General features: G+C 27.9%; 1 protein-coding gene across 1 annotated transcript in view; it reads right to left on the bottom strand.

Annotated features, from left to right (window-relative positions):
* LOC136976449 (uncharacterized protein PF3D7_1120600-like) overlaps positions 1-20,421 on the bottom strand; it is a 77,895-nt gene that overhangs the window by 6,047 nt on the left and 51,427 nt on the right. Inside the window, 1 exon segment of the mRNA XM_067271728.1 lies at positions 18,419-18,527. Within this exon segment, the coding sequence (XP_067127829.1) occupies positions 18,419-18,527 (109 nt within the window).

Below are 20,421 nucleotides of genomic sequence, written 5' to 3'. Positions count from 1 at the left end.
TTTTTAAGTCAACAAAACACCACCTGGACAAAAATATGTAAAACAGACGATAGACCAGACGATGAGGTCAAGTGCTGACATCTGTTGTCAATAAATTCTATTTCGTACGGTTTTGAGTTATTTTCTATGTGAGACTTTTTTTATGCGGTCCCTGTTGACCGCATAAAAAAATATTTTTTTAATTGTGTTGCGAAAACTATTTTTTACAGCCATTCGTGAAGTTTTGTGCGATTTTTTAATGCGTTTTTTTAATGCGGTCCCTATCCCCCGCATAAAAACAGGTTTGACTGTATTTTGTTTGTGATGCATGAAGTGAGTATTTTGTAAAGTGTATGAAGGTACATGATTGGTCTATATTGTGTAAGGTCTCTGGTGTTGTCATTTTTGTCTTTCATGTATATGGTACTCTATGTATAATGGTGTAACTGCTATTAAACACGGTTAAACTATGTTTAAGAGTGCTTAAGGGTCTAGACCAAACCCTAAACAATGTTTCTAAAGAATAGTATAATCAAAAAACAAAAACTGCACATGTAAACTGGAACTATAATTCAACAGAATAACACCTAAACACAGATTTTCAGCAAACAAATAACCAATTTTTACTGTTCAAACATGGCAATGTTTGATCGATAGAATGGTTTTTTGTATTCGTTCCTGATGAGCGTGATAAACTGTGGCCAAAAACGTTTGAACAGTAAAAATTGATTATTTGTTTGCTGGAAATTTGTGTTTAGGTGTTATTCTGTTGAAAAATATAAATATTATAATATTTTAATTATATAAGAAAAATATTAATATTTTTTTCTCTGTATTTGTTTGTTCCAACTAGAAGTAATTAATTTTATATATAAATATACTATCATAAACATATACTATTTGTTTTATACAGTTTTTACAGTTTATTTTTTCTGATTATACTTATCATTTTGTGCCATTGCAAAATGAACTTTTTCAAACTCTGCAGTTTTGAGGAAAAAAAAAAGGTGGTCTGATTGTAGTTAGCCAATATATGATGAGAAATAATATGTTGTCCAATGGCAACACTTATACAAGATATATTTAACAAAAATAATAGACTTGAAATTTTAATTTGAGGGTTGTAGGATCTACATATTATTTATCCATTAATCTAGTTATTCAGTCAAAATACTGGCTATAATTTTTTTGTTATAAACCTTTCAGTATATTAATTTTGGAGTTTTTTTCTTTTTTTTTTTTGTTCAATATTAAATTCACTTACAACAAAAGAAATTTTTAGCATACCTACTAATAATATTTTCTAACAATGTAAACTCCTAAAATTGGCAATTTAAAAGGATAGATTCTTAGCAATGGAATAATGTCTAAGTGATAAAGTCAAGTGTATCTTGTATAAAAACACACTTCAAAATACAAAAACTTTGTGATAAAACTATCAATATTTCAGAATAAAGAGTTAAAGTTACACACAGCTTCAAAAAGAGAAAAAAATTTTATTCAAGACAAAAGAAAAATATAATTTATTGTCACATTATTTAAGAGTGCATACATTTGCTGATACTTTAAAATCAAATTTTATAGATATGTAACCTGAATAATTTAATTTTTGCAGACTACCTATATCTATCACATACATATATTTAGCAGTATATTTACTGTATATATACAGTATGTTTATATGATGTGTATTATTATTTATTCATGGTGTATAGCTAAATATTTTATGCAGAATATATAAAATGTATAAAAATAATTTAATCAGTAGAGAAATGACAGCAAAAATTTAAACTGAAGAAAAGTGATGAAAGATATACTAGATATAAGCAAGGCAATATTTTCCTATCAATTTCAATTTAACTTTGCATGCAAATGTTCAAAATAAATAAATAAAAGCTTTTATTTGATGAAATTTTGAAATATCATATTCTAAAAAAAAAATTATTTTAACAAATAGACATTTTTATATTTATGCTGTATATATAATACTTTTTTGGATGACTCAGTTAAAAATGAATACAATTATTTATTTATGATTACTTAATAAATAAAAATTATTATTGAAATACTTTCCCTGTATGTAAAAAAAATTATAATTTATAAATTTAGGCAATATTTCTAATATTTAATTATCATGTATTTGACTGTTTTCTCTAAAAACAAATTAGAACAAGATTAGAATCGGAATAAACAAGCAATTATTAAATAATATACTAAACAAACAATAAAAATTCCTGCAATACTTTTATTTATAAAAATAACCAATATAAAATGTTATTAAAAATTAAAAACCTAGAGTTGAATCAATAAAAATCAAAAGTTTTATTTATTAACAAGTAAATGAAATTTTACTTTTTATGAATTAATATACATACTAAAACTATACTAATAACTATAAAAATATTAACAAAATTACAAAAGAAACTTTAAAATTATATATCGATTTTAACAAATATAATGATTAAATACTTTACATTCATTGTATTCCAATAATCAATTTTATGAAAATTGTAGAATATCAATTTTCATAAAATTTATGATTACTGAATAACATTGATAATTAGCAAACTATTAATATTTAATCAAATTAACCAATATGGTCAAATAATTAGCAAATTACCAATTTAAATAAATTAGTATGGAAAAAAGTATAGTAAAAAATTGAATTATAAATCAAGGTGAAAATTTTTACTGCACAATTACAATTCAAAATTATTTTGAATTGTATTTGTGCAGTAAAAACAAAAACATTTAAATTCAACAGAAACTTTTTAAGTTTCTGCTGGTTTTAAATGTTTTTGTTTTAAACTGTATTATGAATAATTATATTATAATAAAATTATAATTATAATTTTAAATAAATGTATTTTCATAAGATATTAGATGTTTGCTTAAATTATTTTATAGTGAATTTCACTGATCACTTGTGACTGGTAAATATTAATAGTCATATTTATAAATGACCTATTGAGCAACTAACAACATAATAAAAATATATAAAGACTTGGAAGCATAAGTTTATAAAATATTTACAATTGATTTAATAACAACTTCATATTTAATTTGATGTAATACTGAAATTTGAACACTATAAAAAAGATAATATCAGTGAAAAATTTCTCTTATTATTCATAGTATGTCTACTTTAAGAATAACATTTTTTCCAATTTTAAATTAATCCAAATAGATAGCTTTCTTATAATTTTGATTTTTGTAATTTAAAACTATAAAATCAGCAGCATGGCATAGAGAATTTAGAGAAATTTTAGTATTCCAATTTTTAATTGATATTTATTTAATCAGCAAAATGCTATTTTGATCTAAAATAGACAAATAATAAACAAGTATGTAAAATTTCTAAATACATAAATGAAACTAAATTATACTGACCAATAAATATACAAAGATACAGTATAATATAATAAATACCATTCAGAAAAAAATACCTAGTTAATTATTTTTGATGAGTAGTAAATTAAACTTTATAGCAAGACAATTGATTAACAAATATTGATTAGTGGATTTTTAATAAATAGCTAATCTTATTTTTATTAATTCTTTTACATTGTATTTTCTAGAAAATGTTATGAAAATTGAGAAACATGATTTGTCAAATAGCTTGAAAAAACTAAAACTTTAATTTCTAGGATATACTTTGTATACAAATGAGCATCTTCAGCTAACTTAATCATCATCAAGTTTAAAATATACAAACTACTAGATTCCTAAACATCAGTTCAAAACAATTATTAATTGTATGAACATTGCAAAGGTTTGCAGATAAAGTTTTTAAATGTAATTGCATAAAATACATGTGATGTTCATATATTTAAATAATTGTTTTGAACTGATGTACTGAATAAAATGTAGTAAACAATCTTTTATATTTGAAGCCAGATGATGGTTAAGTAAGTTAACTAACATAGTCATTCATAAACAAAGTATATGCTGAAAATTAAAAGTTTGATATTCTCAGATTTTCTGAATTGTCCAATAATTTGAACAAAATTATTGGACAATTTGGAGAAAATGTAATGAATGACAATGGAAGGAGACTAATAGACTTTTGTAATACAAATTACTTTAAAGTCAATAATGGATTTCTTTAAATAAAGATATTCATAAATATACTTGGACCCAACATACTAGGCAGTGGAAATCAATTATTGACTAAGCTATTACGAAGCAAAGAACCCAAATTAAAATTTTAGATGTAAGAACACAGAGGTGTTACCTGCGGCTAAGACCACTATATAATAAGAGCAAAAATCATTACTCCTTACAAAAGAGTAATACAGACACAGAAAGAAAAAAAAAAAAAACAGAAATGGAAGTAGTTAAAAATCTTAAATTTAATCTCAAAAGCTTAGCAGAAGAAAGTATGGGAAGATTGTTTCAGACAAGATTAGATGAAAAATTGAAAGAAAAAGAATATGATAACACAATAAAATTATATGAAAATATAAAAACAGCAGCAAATGAAGCTCTAGGACAAATCAAAGAACATGGAAAAACTCTTAAAAAATTCTGGTGGGACAAAACCATTAAAAAAAAAAAAAAAAAAAAAAAAAGTAACTTACTTAAAATGGATGAACACTAAAAGAGAAGAGGATAGAATAAGATATAAAGAACTTTAAAAATCAACATAAAAATTAATTCTGGAAAAGAAGGATTGGGTTGGGATAGAAATTGTAGAGAAATAGAAACATATGTAGGAGGAAGAAAATGTGCTAAAGCATAGAAATTCCTAAAAAAAAAAAAATGCTAGAAATAAAAGTAATAGTAATAAAGGACAGTTACCTTAGTTAAACAATGGGAAGAATATTATAAAAATTTATTAACAGAAAATAAAATTCAATTTATGACAAAAGATATAAACATAGAAAAGGATGTACCAATTCATTTAGAGACGAAACAGATTAAACAAGCATGTAGGAAACTGAAGAATAATAGAGCAAGTGGTTCTGGGGGAATACCGGTAGAACTGATAAAAAAAAATAGAACAGAAAAATTATTTAGAATGACAACAAAATTATTTGAAAGGTGTCTTAATGAAGAAGACATTCGAAAAGAATGGAAAATTGGCTTTTTGACATCTATCTATAAAAAAGGAGACAAACAAAAATGTGAGAACTATTGAAGAATTACAGTAACAGCAACATTTAGTAGATTATACGGCCAAATAATAAAAGATCTAATAAAAAAAAAATATCAAACAAAAGAAAAAAAGAACAGAGTGGATTGAGAACAGGAAGACCATGTATAGACAATATTTTCAGTATAAAACAGATTATGGAAAAAAGATTAGCAAAAAGACAGGAAACTCATTTGTTGTTTGTAGACTTAACGAAGGCATATGATAATGTCCCATCATCAAAACTATGGGAGACATTAAAAGACATAAATATTAACAACACATTTATTAAAGCAGCTAAAGAATTATATAGAGAATCCATAATGAAAATTAAAACTGGAAGAAAAATATCAGAAGACTTTATGGTATCAAAAGGAGTAAGACAGGGATGATGTATCTCACCAACTTTATTTAAAATCTATGTAGGAGTATTGAAAATATGGAAAAAGAAATGTTGTAATATGGGAATAGATATTAACGATAAGCCGATGTTTACATTTCAATTTGCAGATGATCGGGTGGTAATGGCAGAAGATAACAATGATCAGGATTACATGACAAGAAAAATAAAAGAGGAATATTTTAAAGGAGGTTTATATATAAACATGAGTAAAACAAAATATTTACGCATAGGAGAAGCTAAAACAGACATGGAACTGAAAGAAGGAGAAAAGATTGGGGGATGTGAACATTACAATTATCTTGGAATACAAATTCATCAAGATGGAAGAGATGCATTAGAAATTAATACAAGATTAATACAAGAGAGCAGTTAAAAAATTACATGGAATACGATGGAGTGAAGAAATAACTAGACCAAGAAAAAAAAGAATATATAATGCTATTTTTAAAAGCATTCTATTATACAAAGCAGAGGCATGGAGAATGACTGAGGAAGAGAAGAGAAAAGTAACTACCTACAGTTGAAATGGATGCATTGAGAAGATCGTGCAGAATCTCGAAAAGAGAAAGAATAACTAATGAGAGGATCAAAGACCTAATGGGATTGAAGGAGATGGTTTTGGAAGAAATACAGAGGAAACAACTTATTTGGTTTGGATATTTGGTTTGAAAAGAATGAATGATGAGAGACTCCCGAAAATGTCAATGGAATACATTCCACATAAAAAGAAAAAGAGAGGAAGACCCAGGTGAACTTGGTATGACAGAGTGAAGATATCAAGTAGTGAAAATGGGATTAAAGAGGAATGGTGTATGAATAGAGAGAGATGGACGGGGTTCCTGGAGGTCGGAAGGCAACATCAGACACCATAAACTGAATATAGATAGATTTTCTCAGATTAATTTCATCTAGTTGCTGTTTATATTAATTTTCAGCCAAACATGTTTAAAAATAAACACCAATTATTTAATTATGTGGCAAAAACACTTAGCTGAAATAAAAATTTTAATCAATAATCACTAAAGCTTATTGCCTGGGCTAAGCCCAGGTTTCTGGGTAACTTTTGCACTTTCCTGTCCGATTTAAAAAAAAATTCCCATGTTAGATTTTGATGATTTTGGTGTCAAAATACCCAGTAGAACCTTGTCTTGTGCATAAATTACTGTTTGGAAAATAACCTCTGAGAAAAGATATATTCAAAAAACAAAACTATCAAATTTTGTCTCTTTGACGCTTAACGAAAAAACAAAAAAATATTTTGGCATTTTTGGGTGCTGTTTTTTGGAATATAAAGCCAAAGAGTTGCTTTATATTTTTGCAGTTTGGTGAATTTCAGTTGAACTATGGAAAAGTTATCCAAAGAAGTTCAAAGAAAAAAGAACCAGATTTATGCTCCTAATCCTGACTAGATGGTGCCACGTTACCTAGCTCTTCGATTGCCTCTGCTGTAACTGCATGCCTTGGCCTGTACCGATTTAACAGAAATGTCATTTTCTTTTGTCAATGTGTCAGCAGTTATGCTCAACTCCTTCCTCTCATCCCATTGGAAATTTTCAACTTTTATGTAACTATTTCAAATATATGTTTTTAGCTGTGTCAAGCAATTCACTGAAGTTATGTTTCAGATGCAGTTCACTCAGTCAAGACTGGACAAAATCTCAAACACAACTGCTTTTAATGAGCAACTCAAATTTATTGAAGATTTTTCCTGCTTAAATGCAAACTGATTTTATTTTACAGTCAAACCTGTTTTTATGCGGGGGATAGGGACCGCATTAAAAAAAACGCATTAAAAAAAAATCTCACGAAACTTCACGAATGGCTGTAAATAATAGTTTTCGCAACACAATTAAAAAATATTTTTTTTTTATGCGGTCAACAGGGACCGCATAAAAAAAGTCTCACATAGAAAATAACTCAAAACCGTACGAAATAGAATTTATTGACAACAGATGTCAGCACTTGACTGCATCGTCTGGTCTATCGTCTGTTTTACATATTTTTGTCCAGGTGGTGTTTTGTTGACTTAAAAAGTAAATTATTTCATTTTTCGCATATTCATGCAATAATATTACTATAATAAGTGCATTTATGCTATAATAAGTTTATTTAGCTATAATAAGTCAACGTAAGACATGACGAATCGCACGAGACTAATCGCCAACTATACCGCACAAATTAAAAATTCGCATTAAAAAAATCGCACAAATAAAAATCGCACATAAAAAGAGCGCATAAAAACAGGTTTGACTGTATTATTCTTTTATTTCTTACTTTGGTTTACTTTATTTATTTACTTTACTTTAGTTTAATTTAATTTAGTTATTACACTTTTCTGTTTTATCTGTACTTCTCATCATATTTTTTTTTTTCTTTTCTCAACAATAAATCACTTATAATCTTTCATTTGTGACATATTACTGCTCAAACTGATCGCCCAGGCAAACTACATCGATAACATCATCTCAAGTTTCTTGATGTGACCTACCTAATTAATATAAGATTCTCTATAAATTCTTTCACATCTTATCATTGTTAATACCTAAAGACTTTCATAAAGAATAAAATAATTTAAATATATAGTAATCTTTTCCTTTTTGTATATAAAATTATAGATGATAATTTTGTTAACCATATCGACAAAGACAAGTTTTTATCACATATTTTTTAGTTTTAATTAATATATATTTATTGTTTATAATGCAATGGATGATGCAGAGAAACAGATCAAAAAATATATAAATGATATAAATGAAAATTTAATTGAAACCAATAGTAGTCAAAAAACATCAAAAATAGTAAAATTATAAGCTATGGAAGTCTGGTTAGTGAAATTTCTGATAAACCTGGTAGTTAATGTAATCAACAAACATTTTTGGTTTATTTTACAAATCTGCTTCAGGTTTAACTTTGTGCATTTCAAAAGCTAAATTTGAAGAAGGTTTGTTTATGAAATAAACCAAAAACATTCGTTTGTTCATATTCTGAATACAATTATTGCTGGAAAAATGTGAAAGGTATTTGATTGAAAAAACTATGAAATATTTTTACCAGTTTAAAAAATAACTACAGATTTGATTTTGATTATAATAATTTTCTTAATTTGTCACTACAGAAACATTATACTTTTAATGACTAATTTAGGATTTTAAAATTATGATAAATTATACAGGGAATCTCTGCTTTTACTGAAGTTACATTTCTGAAAGTTGCAACAAAAACTAGATAACTATTATTCACGCATAAAACACTGAATTGAGAAAAAACTAGTATTTTATCTAAATTTGGCAATATAAATATATATAATCTTATCAATTAACTTATTTATAGTGTAGATTGATTGTGTTTATATTAATTTATCAATAATGTAATTTATGCTGGAAGATAGTTATAAATTTTTTAATAATATACTAAAAACTTAATTGTTTATATTATTATTTACCTAATCACTGTTTATGTGATGAATAAAATATAGATTTGAGAATAAAAATTAAGACAAATAAAAAAAATTCACATCTTATGTAGGACATGATACTTATGCCTTACATTATGTGATTTCAATGCTGGAACCAGTTATTGTTTAATTTAACTATATGGAACAAGCAAATCCAAACTATTAAAAAACATTTCAAAGAATAAAATAATTTTTTAAGTTTACATTCTAAACATCTTATACTTGGTCAACTAAACCAATATATTCAGTTGGGTATTTTATACTTGAATCATAATAGAAGAGTCAGAATGAGAGAAAAAACATTAATACCAAGAATATGCATATTGTGATGACAGATATTTGAGTGGTATCATTTGTGAAAATGATAAAAAGTCATATTTTTATTAGTATCTGATATATGGTAAAACCAGTACATAGCAGGATTGCACAATATGAAATTCAGTCGACTCCGCATAAGTCGACACCCCAAGGGAAAGTGGAAATGTGTCGAGTTATCCGATGTGTCGACTAAAGCGAAACTGGAAAAAAACCACAAAACTACAATTACGAAAATACAGTAGTGCATTATACAGTAGTATAGGCTTACAATACATTGTGTCCTCCATTTACAATTACTCTGTAGATGAAAAACTGAAAAATTCGTTTAGTGTTGTTTGTTTTGACCCTTAATTGTCTCGACTTTCTTTTTCAACGATCACGAACGCCTTGAAAACGTCATCTTCGCAATTGTCAGTTGTTGGTAAGTAATGTCTAAGGATTCTTAATGCCTCTGGCACGAGAAAATGCAGAATTGGATTCTAGTGTGACGTTGATATAAATTATACATTTTCTTTTTGCTTATCTGTTATTATTTTATACATAAAAATACATAAAATGTTAAGGCATTTTTATTAATATGTATGTATGTATATATATATATATATATATATATAATATTAATATATTATTAAATATATTAATAATTAAATCAATTCCCCTTCCTGAAAAAAAATGAGTTTGCACCACACGTGCAGAGTGAATTCAGTTTTTCAGGAGGGGGTGACGACTTATCGGAATGTGGGACAGCAAAAGTATGTCGACTTATCCAGTGGTGACGAGTTAAACGGCGTCGAGTAAACCAGAGTTTTTTTAACATTAATGCCTATTTAAGTCGGCCGAGACCACAGAAAACTGACTACTTAACCGATGGTGTCGAGTTATCCGGGTGTCGACTTATGCAGGCTCGGCTGTATATATTTTCAGTTTGGCAGGTTTCTGTTTTAAACAGGTATTCCCTTAACAGAAAAATCATGCCATTCCAAAGAATTATTTCTATTATACAGGTTTGTTTTATTCAGGTTCCATTTTGGACAGATTTTACTGTATAAGAAAAATGATGAAAGGTGAGACTGTCCAGATAAGATCTCATACATGTAATTTTAAAATAATACATCAAAACAGAAATGCATGATAAGTTATTGATACATTAATAATCTGTGTAACTAATCCATCAATTCTTAGTTCAATCAACTTAGCAGATAATCCGTCATAAGTGCTTCAAAAACTTACATTATTACTATCTATTCAGCATAAAATGATTACTCATTTTGAATTTCTTTCTGGTTTAAATGAAAATGAAGCCATTTTAAAATCCATATAGAATTATATTATATTCATATAAAATTTTTATGCAATTAAATGCATAAGCAAACTAGTTTTATTGTTAATTTTATGTTGGATAATTCAAGTAAACTTGAGACATCCTCAATTGGTATGAACTTTTTTAAAAACTGACAACTCTGTATGTCCACCAAACTAATTTTACTATATACTAACATTTTAAGTCTTTTAAAAACCTTCAGGCAATCTAGAAAATAACTAGTAAAGAATATAAAATAGAACATCACATTCAAAAACATTGTATCTTGCATTGAGGAATAAGATATTTGAATAAAATCATAAATTACCTTATAACAAATAAATAATATTAGCATCACATTCGCAGGTTTTTGTCATATAAGGATTTTTCATGCAACCAAAATCCTATTCACATCATGAAAATTAGTACATTTAAGTCTTCTGGCCAATTAATAAATATAGAGAAACAGAAATTACTTTATGTACTTTTCTAGCACATTACTATTTAATCAAACTAACATTTTCAGCTTTATTAATAAGTCTTCATCAGGTTTTTTGAAGACAGATTTGATTTGGAACAATATTTAAAATTCCACTATTTTAGAACAATAATACATTGCATTTTCTTTAAAAATATTAATGGGGTTATTGATTAAGTTACAAATAAAAATAAAATATAAAATTTAAAAAAATAATAATATACTAAAAAGTATACAATTAATAATAAAAGTAAATAAAACAAAATCATTTGAAGTGCTACGATGATGACTTGTTTTGCATCGTGTTACAAGTTTTGCCACCTCTCCTTTCTAAGGATTATCAAATAGCAATCTTCATGCACATGATAGTGACTCACAGTCTCTGCTGTTAATGTAGATTTAAATATTTCCAATATTTCTGCTATTCTTAGTTTGCATATGTCATATACTCATTTTATAAGTTGGGCCCTGCTGAAATCTGCTAACACCATGGGTTTGCCTGCATATTGGGCAAGATTGGTTTTTAAATTATTTTTGTTGATATCATATTTATGCTCATTGATTCTGCATGTTAACAATCTATTACTTGAGCTAATGTATTTTATATGTCTATTAAATCTAACAATGTATATAGGGACAGAGTACAACCTAGGGGTTTTATTTGGATCAATGTAATCCTTGCCATTACTTAGTAATCTGTATACTGTTGCCCCCGGTTTGTATGCTATACAAGCTCCTGTATATTTAGCAATTAATGTATATACAGGTTTTAGCCTACTATCATAATCTAATACTATGCATTTACTTGCCTGTGCTTGTGGTTGCACCTCTTTCTTTTTGTCCAGATTGCATGCTATGTTGCAAATAAGTTTTTTACTGTACCCATGTTTGACCACAAACTTTTCCACATGCTCTAGTCCTTTTAATGCATCATTAATGCTGGAGCAGAATGTATAAGCTCGTTTTACTAATGCTCTGAACGCAGCTAATTTATACAAATCCAAGTTGTTAGAGATAGCTGGTATGTAAAGTGGTATATAGCCAGGTTTGTAGTAGACATTTGTGTTCACCAGCCCATTCTTGAAACTGATATTAATGTCTAGGAAATGGGCCTGTAGGTTGCTAATCTAGTCTAGCTTTAAATAGCAAATATATTGAAAATATTTAAATCTACATTAACAGCAGAGACTGAGTCGCTATCATTTGCATGGAGATCGCTATTTGATAATCCTTAGAAAGGAGAGGTGGCAAAACTTGTAACACGATGCAAAACAAGTCATCATCGTAGCACTTCAAATGATTTTGTTTTATTTACTTTTATTATTAATTGTATACTTTTTAGTATATTATTATTTTTTTAAATTTTATATTTTATTTTTATTTGTAACTTAATCAATAACCCCATTAATATTTTTAAAGAAAATGCAATGTATTATTGTTCTAAAATAATGGAATTTTAAATATTGTTCCAAATCAAATCTGTTTCAAAAAACCTGATGAAGGCTTATTAATAAAGCTGAAAATGTTAGTTTGATTAAACAGTAATTTGCTGGAAAAGTACATAAGGTAATTTCTGTTTCTCTCTAGTTACTATCTAGTTCCAGCTTATGCCAGTATCAATACAATTTATAAATCTCAAGTAATTCTAAGCTCCTTAGAACAACGTTATGAATTATATAAATCAATTCAGCCATTTGCTTCTGTACCTGTATTGTACATTTGGAACATTTGAAAAAACAGACAATGCAATACTTTCCTTTCTCCAGATATATTCTTTAATTCATGTATCAATGTTATGAGAAATTGCACCCACATATTCCATATTAACAACAAATTGTTGATCTTTGACTAGTATACTGTAAAAATCTGGTAGTCTGGAAATGTGTTTCACATCCTTGTCCAAAGTTTATTAAGCTGCAATTTGAAAAAATTGTAGATCTAAAAATTCCCACTGACTGTTGTCCGTGTCTTTCCTTAATCTAGAGAATGAAGTTAGATAGATTAAAGATGAGACCAGATATGGAAACCTTAGGGGCAGGAGGCCTAGATTAATTATATATGAACATCCAATGCTAACTGAAAGTCTTGTTATTTCAATTCAAAAATTGTTCCCTGAAAGGTGTTAGACAGGTGACCGGCACAACTCTATTGTTAAAGGAAAAGTGTGACGTACAGGTGCAAGCCACTACTAATTTGAGGTGAAAAGCAATAACATGCCACCCACTGCCGTAAATCATCAGCTATAATCTACGGCAGTGGTTGGTGTGTTATTGCTTTGCATTGGGTAGTAGGGTTGTTTATTTGAGGTGGAAAGCATATACAGTCAAACCTGTTTTTATGCGGTGGATAGGGACCGCATTAAAAAAAACGCATTAAAAAAATCGCACGAAACTTCACGATTGGCTGTAAAAAATAGTTTTCGCAACACAATTAAAAAAAATATTTTTTTATGCGGTCAATAGGGACCGCATAAAAAAAGTCTCACATAGAAAATAACTCAAAACCGTACAAAATAGAATTTATTGACAACAGATGTCAGCACTTGACTGCATCGTCTCGTCTATCGTCTGTTTTACATATTTTTGTCCAGGTGGTGTTTTGTTGACTTAAAAAGTAAATTATTTCATTTTTCGCATATTCATGCAATAATATTACTATAATAAGTGCATTTATGCTATAATAAGTTTATTTAGCTATAATAAGTCAACGTAAGACATGACGAATCGCACGAGACTAGTCGCCAACTATACCGCACAAATTAAAAATTCGCATTAAAAAAATCGCACAAATAAAAATCGCACATAAAAAGAGCGCATAAAAACAGGTTTGACTGTATTTTAAATTAAAAATATAATTAAAACTTGCAACCCAGCATTGTGACAATGTCACACTAAATAATTGCTCATATACAACAGTGTTTTATCTGTACATGATGATAGTGTTCTCACTTCTGGCAATTTCTCAATTTATTCTTCTTAAGTTTTGATTGAAATGTATTAGTCTCACCACCTCATGGTCAAAACTGCATACTGCAGCAATGCTTACCAGACATATCTACTAACTATTGCACAATGGCAAATTATTCAGTAAGATTGGTTAACTAGTTAGTAGAAACAATCTTACTGAATAATTTGTCTCTCTGATATAATCCAATTCCCATGAAGTATCCACATACAAGTACAATGCAAAATGACCAAGCTATCTAACCAAGGCTGCGAAAGCAGAAAACTTAATAATGTAAAGGTTGATAGACACCGAAGACATAAACAAATGATGGTATTCGAGTTTTATGTAGATAGACTTGATTGTGGACTGCTTTAAAAGTTATAAACAGGTCCAAAACATATACTGATGAATGACTCTATGACTCTCCTGTTCCAACTTAAGAGTGGGCTGTATATGTTGTTGATAGTAAATAAAAACATTCACATCCTGTTTATTGAACCATAAAATAAATACATTGCCTATATACCAAGCATATAAGATAATCTGCTGCTGAAAGACAAGAAGTATAGACTCTCCAGTTGATTTAGCAGAAGCTCACATAACAAACTCAATACCGGACATTTGGTATATATTTTCTGTTATTGAACATGAAAAAGGATAAATACCATGCCAAATGTACTAACTCTAAAATATTTTGATGAAATCTATAAGAGTCCCTAATGTTGCTAAATAAGAAATGACAAAACTCACAAAAGTATGGTATTTATTTTGTTGCATATTGTTTGCACAAGTATGAATTTTTTTCAACAAAATAAAATACAAATACTAAATTTGCAGTAATTGCAATTTATTATGAAAAATGGAATATGTAAAAAGAAATAACCAGAATTTGATAATTGAAAGTTTGAAAAGCATAAATGTCATAAAATTAAGATGCCCAGATTACAAAACTTCATATAAATTAAAATTTTTGAGGAATTAATATATAAATGAAAAAAATTAACAAATATTATCAAATTAGTCTACAAAATCAGATAAGATTACAAAAAGTCATGCACAGAAAATTAATTATATATTATTAAAAAGAAAATAATAATAATAATAATCACTAATAAATTGAAAAGAATTTGAAGGAATGGAATATTGAAATATTTTGAACTAATAAGTGATGATAATTTTAACATGATTTCAATAATATAATTACACAAGTAATATCATGTTTTATATTGGTCATTCAAAATTGATTGGCACTACAAAGTTTTCGACACACTAACCATTTAATAGGACAAAGTGAGTGCAGATTACATTAAATGTATTCCCCACCAATGTTTATGCACTGTTGCCATTGTTCTGGCAGTTACCATAATGCCACAGCAAACGATTCTTTGGAGATCCACCCCAGCATCACCTCTGGACAGGTGACTAAAGCTTGATGCTGGAGAAGATCTTTCTCACCATGCACTGCCTCTTTCATTGTGCCAAACAGAGCTTAGTTACTAGGCACAGGATCCAGAGGATAAGGCAGATGCTGCATCCTAGAGTCTGCAGGATGGCAACAGTATGGTGACTGATGTGCTGTGAATTATTGTGCAGGAAAAACATGTCATGCCCTCATTTCTTTGGGTGGAGTTGCTGCAATGTCTTGCAGTACCAGGGGACAGCTAAGCCAACAGCAGGATCCCCTCCTGATCCCAGAATACAGTTGCCATTTGCTTCTTGATGAACATTCCTGACCACAGCTTCTTTGGTAGAGGGCTCCCTACATGCTTTTACTCCATGGACTGGCATTTCGTGCTAGAACAATGATTCATTGCCTTTGACCAGATGCTCAAAGAACTTCACCGAATCCATGCTGTACAGCTTCGGTAACTTTGCTTTCGGTAACACTGCTTCTGCTGAGTGGTAAGAGAATGCGGAACTCATTGTCCACAGACCTTTTACATCTTCAAGTTCTGATGAACGAAAGGGTTCCACATGACAGATCTGTTGCACCTTCCAGTTCCTGTCCTTCATTATCAAGTCAGACATGTGCTGGATGCTGTCTGGTTTGCATGCACTTGCCACCCAGCCACTGTTTTTATCTTTTTCAGCACAGTTCTTGCCATTTTTGAACTCTGATATCTAGCAAAACATGATTTTGCAACTTGGTGCACTATTCCCACACACAGCTGTTAACCACACATGGATGTCTAATGAAGCCACTCCTTCTCTCCACAAAAACCACACTGTCCATCATTGCCCATGATTATATGCTTCCATGTTTTTTCCACCTTGTCCACAAACTCACTGCATACAAGTACAAATGACTTAGCATTTTTCTTCCCTTATGATGCAGCATCATCTGTTGGCAACTAGTACCTCTGTAGCCTACCTACATACACACGACTCACATTTCAAACTGCTATTTTTCCATAATTATGGGGAATGGTACCAATGATTTTTGCATGACCCTAATACATTACACTTATTGTATTAATTTAAAAGTTAAGCAATTAAGTGAAAAATCCAGATAAAAAAAATAAATGCACTTGTCCGCTTTAAAGAGTTCTAAAGAAAATTATAAATGGATATTCAGAAAGAGAGCATTTTATTATATAAGAAAAATCAAATAAATTAACTATCATATTCAATATTTTTGTGAATTTATCTTAAGTCTTCATAATATTTAAAATTTTACAAAATTAAGATTTGTCAATTTATCATTGATGCATTAAATAAGAAAAATTGGTGAAAATTAATAAGAGAAAAAAATTTTTAAAATCTCCAATAAAATGTAAGTAAAAAAAAAAAGTAATACTTTACAAAATCATACTTTTCTGCAATGCAAGACCTACCTGTTACATGATAATAGATGAGTTATAAAAACTAAACAATTTAAATACACAGATTCTAAATAGTATTATAAGATATTATAATGCTGTCATGAAAAAATGAATTTGTTGTTGTTTGGATAATTCTTTAAAAGTATAAAAAACAAATAATAAATTTCAAAATTTGTTTAAAAAGTATTTTATATGAAAATTGAAAAGAAATTTGAGATTATAATTGTTGTAAATATTTATTCATGATTACCATAACTTTCATTTATTTTATTTTTAAACATCCATCAGTTATGCATTTTTGCATTTGTTGGAATTAATTATTTGCACAATGAAACATAAAAGTTGATTTCAATATATTTTCTACTATAACAATCTATTTTTGGTAAAATTGTATATATTTTCCCACAAAATGAAAATTTACTGACAATAGCATGTTTGAATGATACCATATGAAACATTTCAGGGAATTTAATGTTTCATATATAAATATGTAAAAAGCAATTTTGCTGAAAAAACTTGATGAGATAAGAATTAATAAAGGTAGAATAAGTAATAGATTTTAACATTTATAAACATTAAAAGAGTATGTAAGATGCAAGTTCTGGTAAGTCAGGCACATTGAGTTATCAAAAAAATTCTTTTTCTTTAACTTCCAGAAATGAATATTTTGTCACAATACTTCAAAACAGAATATTATATGATAGAGTATTAATTTAATTAATGTAAAAAATTGTAAATCTAATTACTTTTCTGTTTCTCAGACCTCAGCTTTACAAAGTAGTTGTCTAAAGAACTGTAATTGTATAATTTTAAATTCAATATAATGAACACAATATTTTTTGTGTTTCACAAAATAAAAGAAATAGCATAAGGTATGAAATAAAAGCTTATAACATATCCAGAAATGAAGTAAAACAGTCCTGTCATTTTAAATGGTGGTTAATAAGATACTACTGTTTAAATACACAATTTAATAAAATTTATTAATTTCTTTTAAACTGATGGAAAACTTTGATAAAAGTATTTAAATTAATTTCAAAAGAAACATTGGATTGGCATAAAAGAGTATTCTAAATTCCAAATATTTTAATTAATTATTAAAATATTTGAAATTTAAAAAGATTCTAATAAATACATTTTAAAAAATTTATATAAAACATGTATTTATTTAAAATCTCAATTATTATTTAATTGAAAACATTCATTATCGACCTTACACAGAAATTGCATAAAATTTTAATAACTTTTAAATTCTGTTCATAATTACAATTTAAAATTGAAATACAATAGTCCCTCGTTATATTGCGCTTTTCGGGAGACAAAGAAAAAGCATGATATAGCCAAGTACTAAAAATTCTTGGCTTTTACTAAGCAGATTACACATGCTATGGAATCTCTATCCTCTATTCTTTCATCAGCAAGTGTTCCTGAAATTTATTGACTCAAGTGCTTTTAAAATTTGGGAACCAAAAAAAGCACGATATATCCGAATCTGCAATATAATGAGGCACAATATAACGAGGAGCTACTGTAATAATTTAATTTAAATAATTTTATAATCAATTAAATAAAATTAAGCATTACTTGAGAAACAGGTGGTTCATGCAAATCAAGCTGTAATTTTTCCACAAGATCTAAAAAATCTCCAGCATGAAATGCAACAACATCTTTAGTTACTCTGTTCCTTGAATATCTGTAAAATATAAATAATATCAAATTGTTATGCAATAATATTTAACAATAAATATTAATATTAATATTATGCAATAAATAACTGATAAATATTTATTTAATAAATTTAAATTATATTTGCAGATTTATTTTTAATTTTTATATAAAAATTTTAAATTTGTTATAAAAGCTAGGATTTTTTTCAAATAAAATTCTGCACTATTCATTGAGAAAATATCATTCCAAAAGTAAACCAATATAAATATTTTAAAAGTATTTTTGGACTTCAGTCAAAAACCTAAAAAGCCTGAAAAAATAGTTCATAGCTGTATGTATAATTACATTATCTTTACAATTACAGTGGACCTTCGTTATAGTGCTGCTCACTATACCATGCACTCGGTTATAGTGCAGGCGATGTTCGCGACGCAATAAGCTCAAACACGTTTATACAGGTCCGTGCGGCATTAGTGAGTAGCGCATTTTATTGTTACTGCATATTGAGTAATTGTGTATGTATTGAGTTCTTGAATGTATTTTGAATAGTGTTTAATTATTGTATGCATGATCAGTAAAAGAAAAGCTTACAGTGTAAAAGAAAAGCTTGACATTGCTAAAGTAAAAAAGGTGAACCGAGTTACACCGCACCGCTCAGTATAACGCAGTTCACCTTATAATGCGGGTGTTGTTTCCCGCCCGACATGCACATTTTATCGGGGGTCCACCGTATATCCAAATCCAATATTTTGCTCAAAATTACATTGAATTATTTGTTATTATGATTGTTAGAAAATTTTGTATTTACAAGTAAACATGCTGCCATTTGGTGATATAAATAATTATTATACAATTTAGGATAACTTTAGGTATGGTATGATAAAAAATGTTTATTAAAAATGTATCTTTTTATTTGAAATTAAGCACTTTCTGTTTAATCTTATGTTCAATTTACAACAATTTAGAGTAAAACATTCAAAATTTAATATGAATAAAATATTTTGTTAAATATATTAATTAATATGTTCAATATAGGTTTTTCATTATGAACTAGCTAACATGCCCAGCATTGCTTTGGTTATCTTAAGAAAACATCAAACAGTTTAAAAACCACTTGTGCTTTTGTTAGTTGATAACTATATACTTTGAATATTTGCTTTTTTTCTCAGTATCAATGAATTTTGCCATTTTTATTTTAATCCTCTCTTAATAAAATAAATGCTTTCTTTATATATCTTTTCAAAGATTTGTTTTATTGCATTTTATAGAAATATTTGCAAAAGTTAAAAATTTCTCTCACGTGGTGAAGAAAATAATTTTTAATAGAGCAATTTGTAACAAAATTTAAAAGTAATACATTTCAACAGGCAATAATTATATTTCAAAGAAATATTGAAAGTAGATAGAAATTAATATTAATAGGATTTTTTAAATACATTCAAAATATTCATGTATTCATGGAAGCAACAAACTAAATCGTTGTTATTCAGGTAAGAATGATTAAATGGTAACAACACCACAGTTGCACATCATTATTTCAGTGCCGTTAAACAGTTTGCTTTTCAAGAATTTTGTCTGTGTCTGTTATATTTGGCATTTGTCAATTTATTTTACTGATGATTCTAATTATCAATCTTTTCCTTTTACAGTTGTTTTAACAATAAAATTTTTTCAAGCAACACTAAGGACAGCTAAGTTACTTTTCTCAAAGTTGTCTGGGCAAGGAAGGTGATGACATTGATGATTTTCAAAACTATTCTCCAAAAGATGATGGATCATAATGGACAGCAAAGATTTTCCAGATTAAGCAAAATATCAGAAATTGTTATGATTAATAATACTTGAAAGGAGAGTCTTAAGCATTATAAAGAAAACCAAAACAATGCCAAAAATTGTTTGAAGAACAGTGGGATGTTGTC

Source organism: Centruroides vittatus, unplaced genomic scaffold (assembly GCF_030686945.1).
Source record: "Centruroides vittatus isolate TY-2023 unplaced genomic scaffold, ASM3068694v2 contig_400, whole genome shotgun sequence".
Classification (NCBI taxonomy): Eukaryota; Metazoa; Arthropoda; class Arachnida; order Scorpiones; family Buthidae; genus Centruroides; species Centruroides vittatus.
Note: the sequence above shows the minus strand (reverse complement) of the source record. Positions and strands in the feature narration are given on the sequence as shown.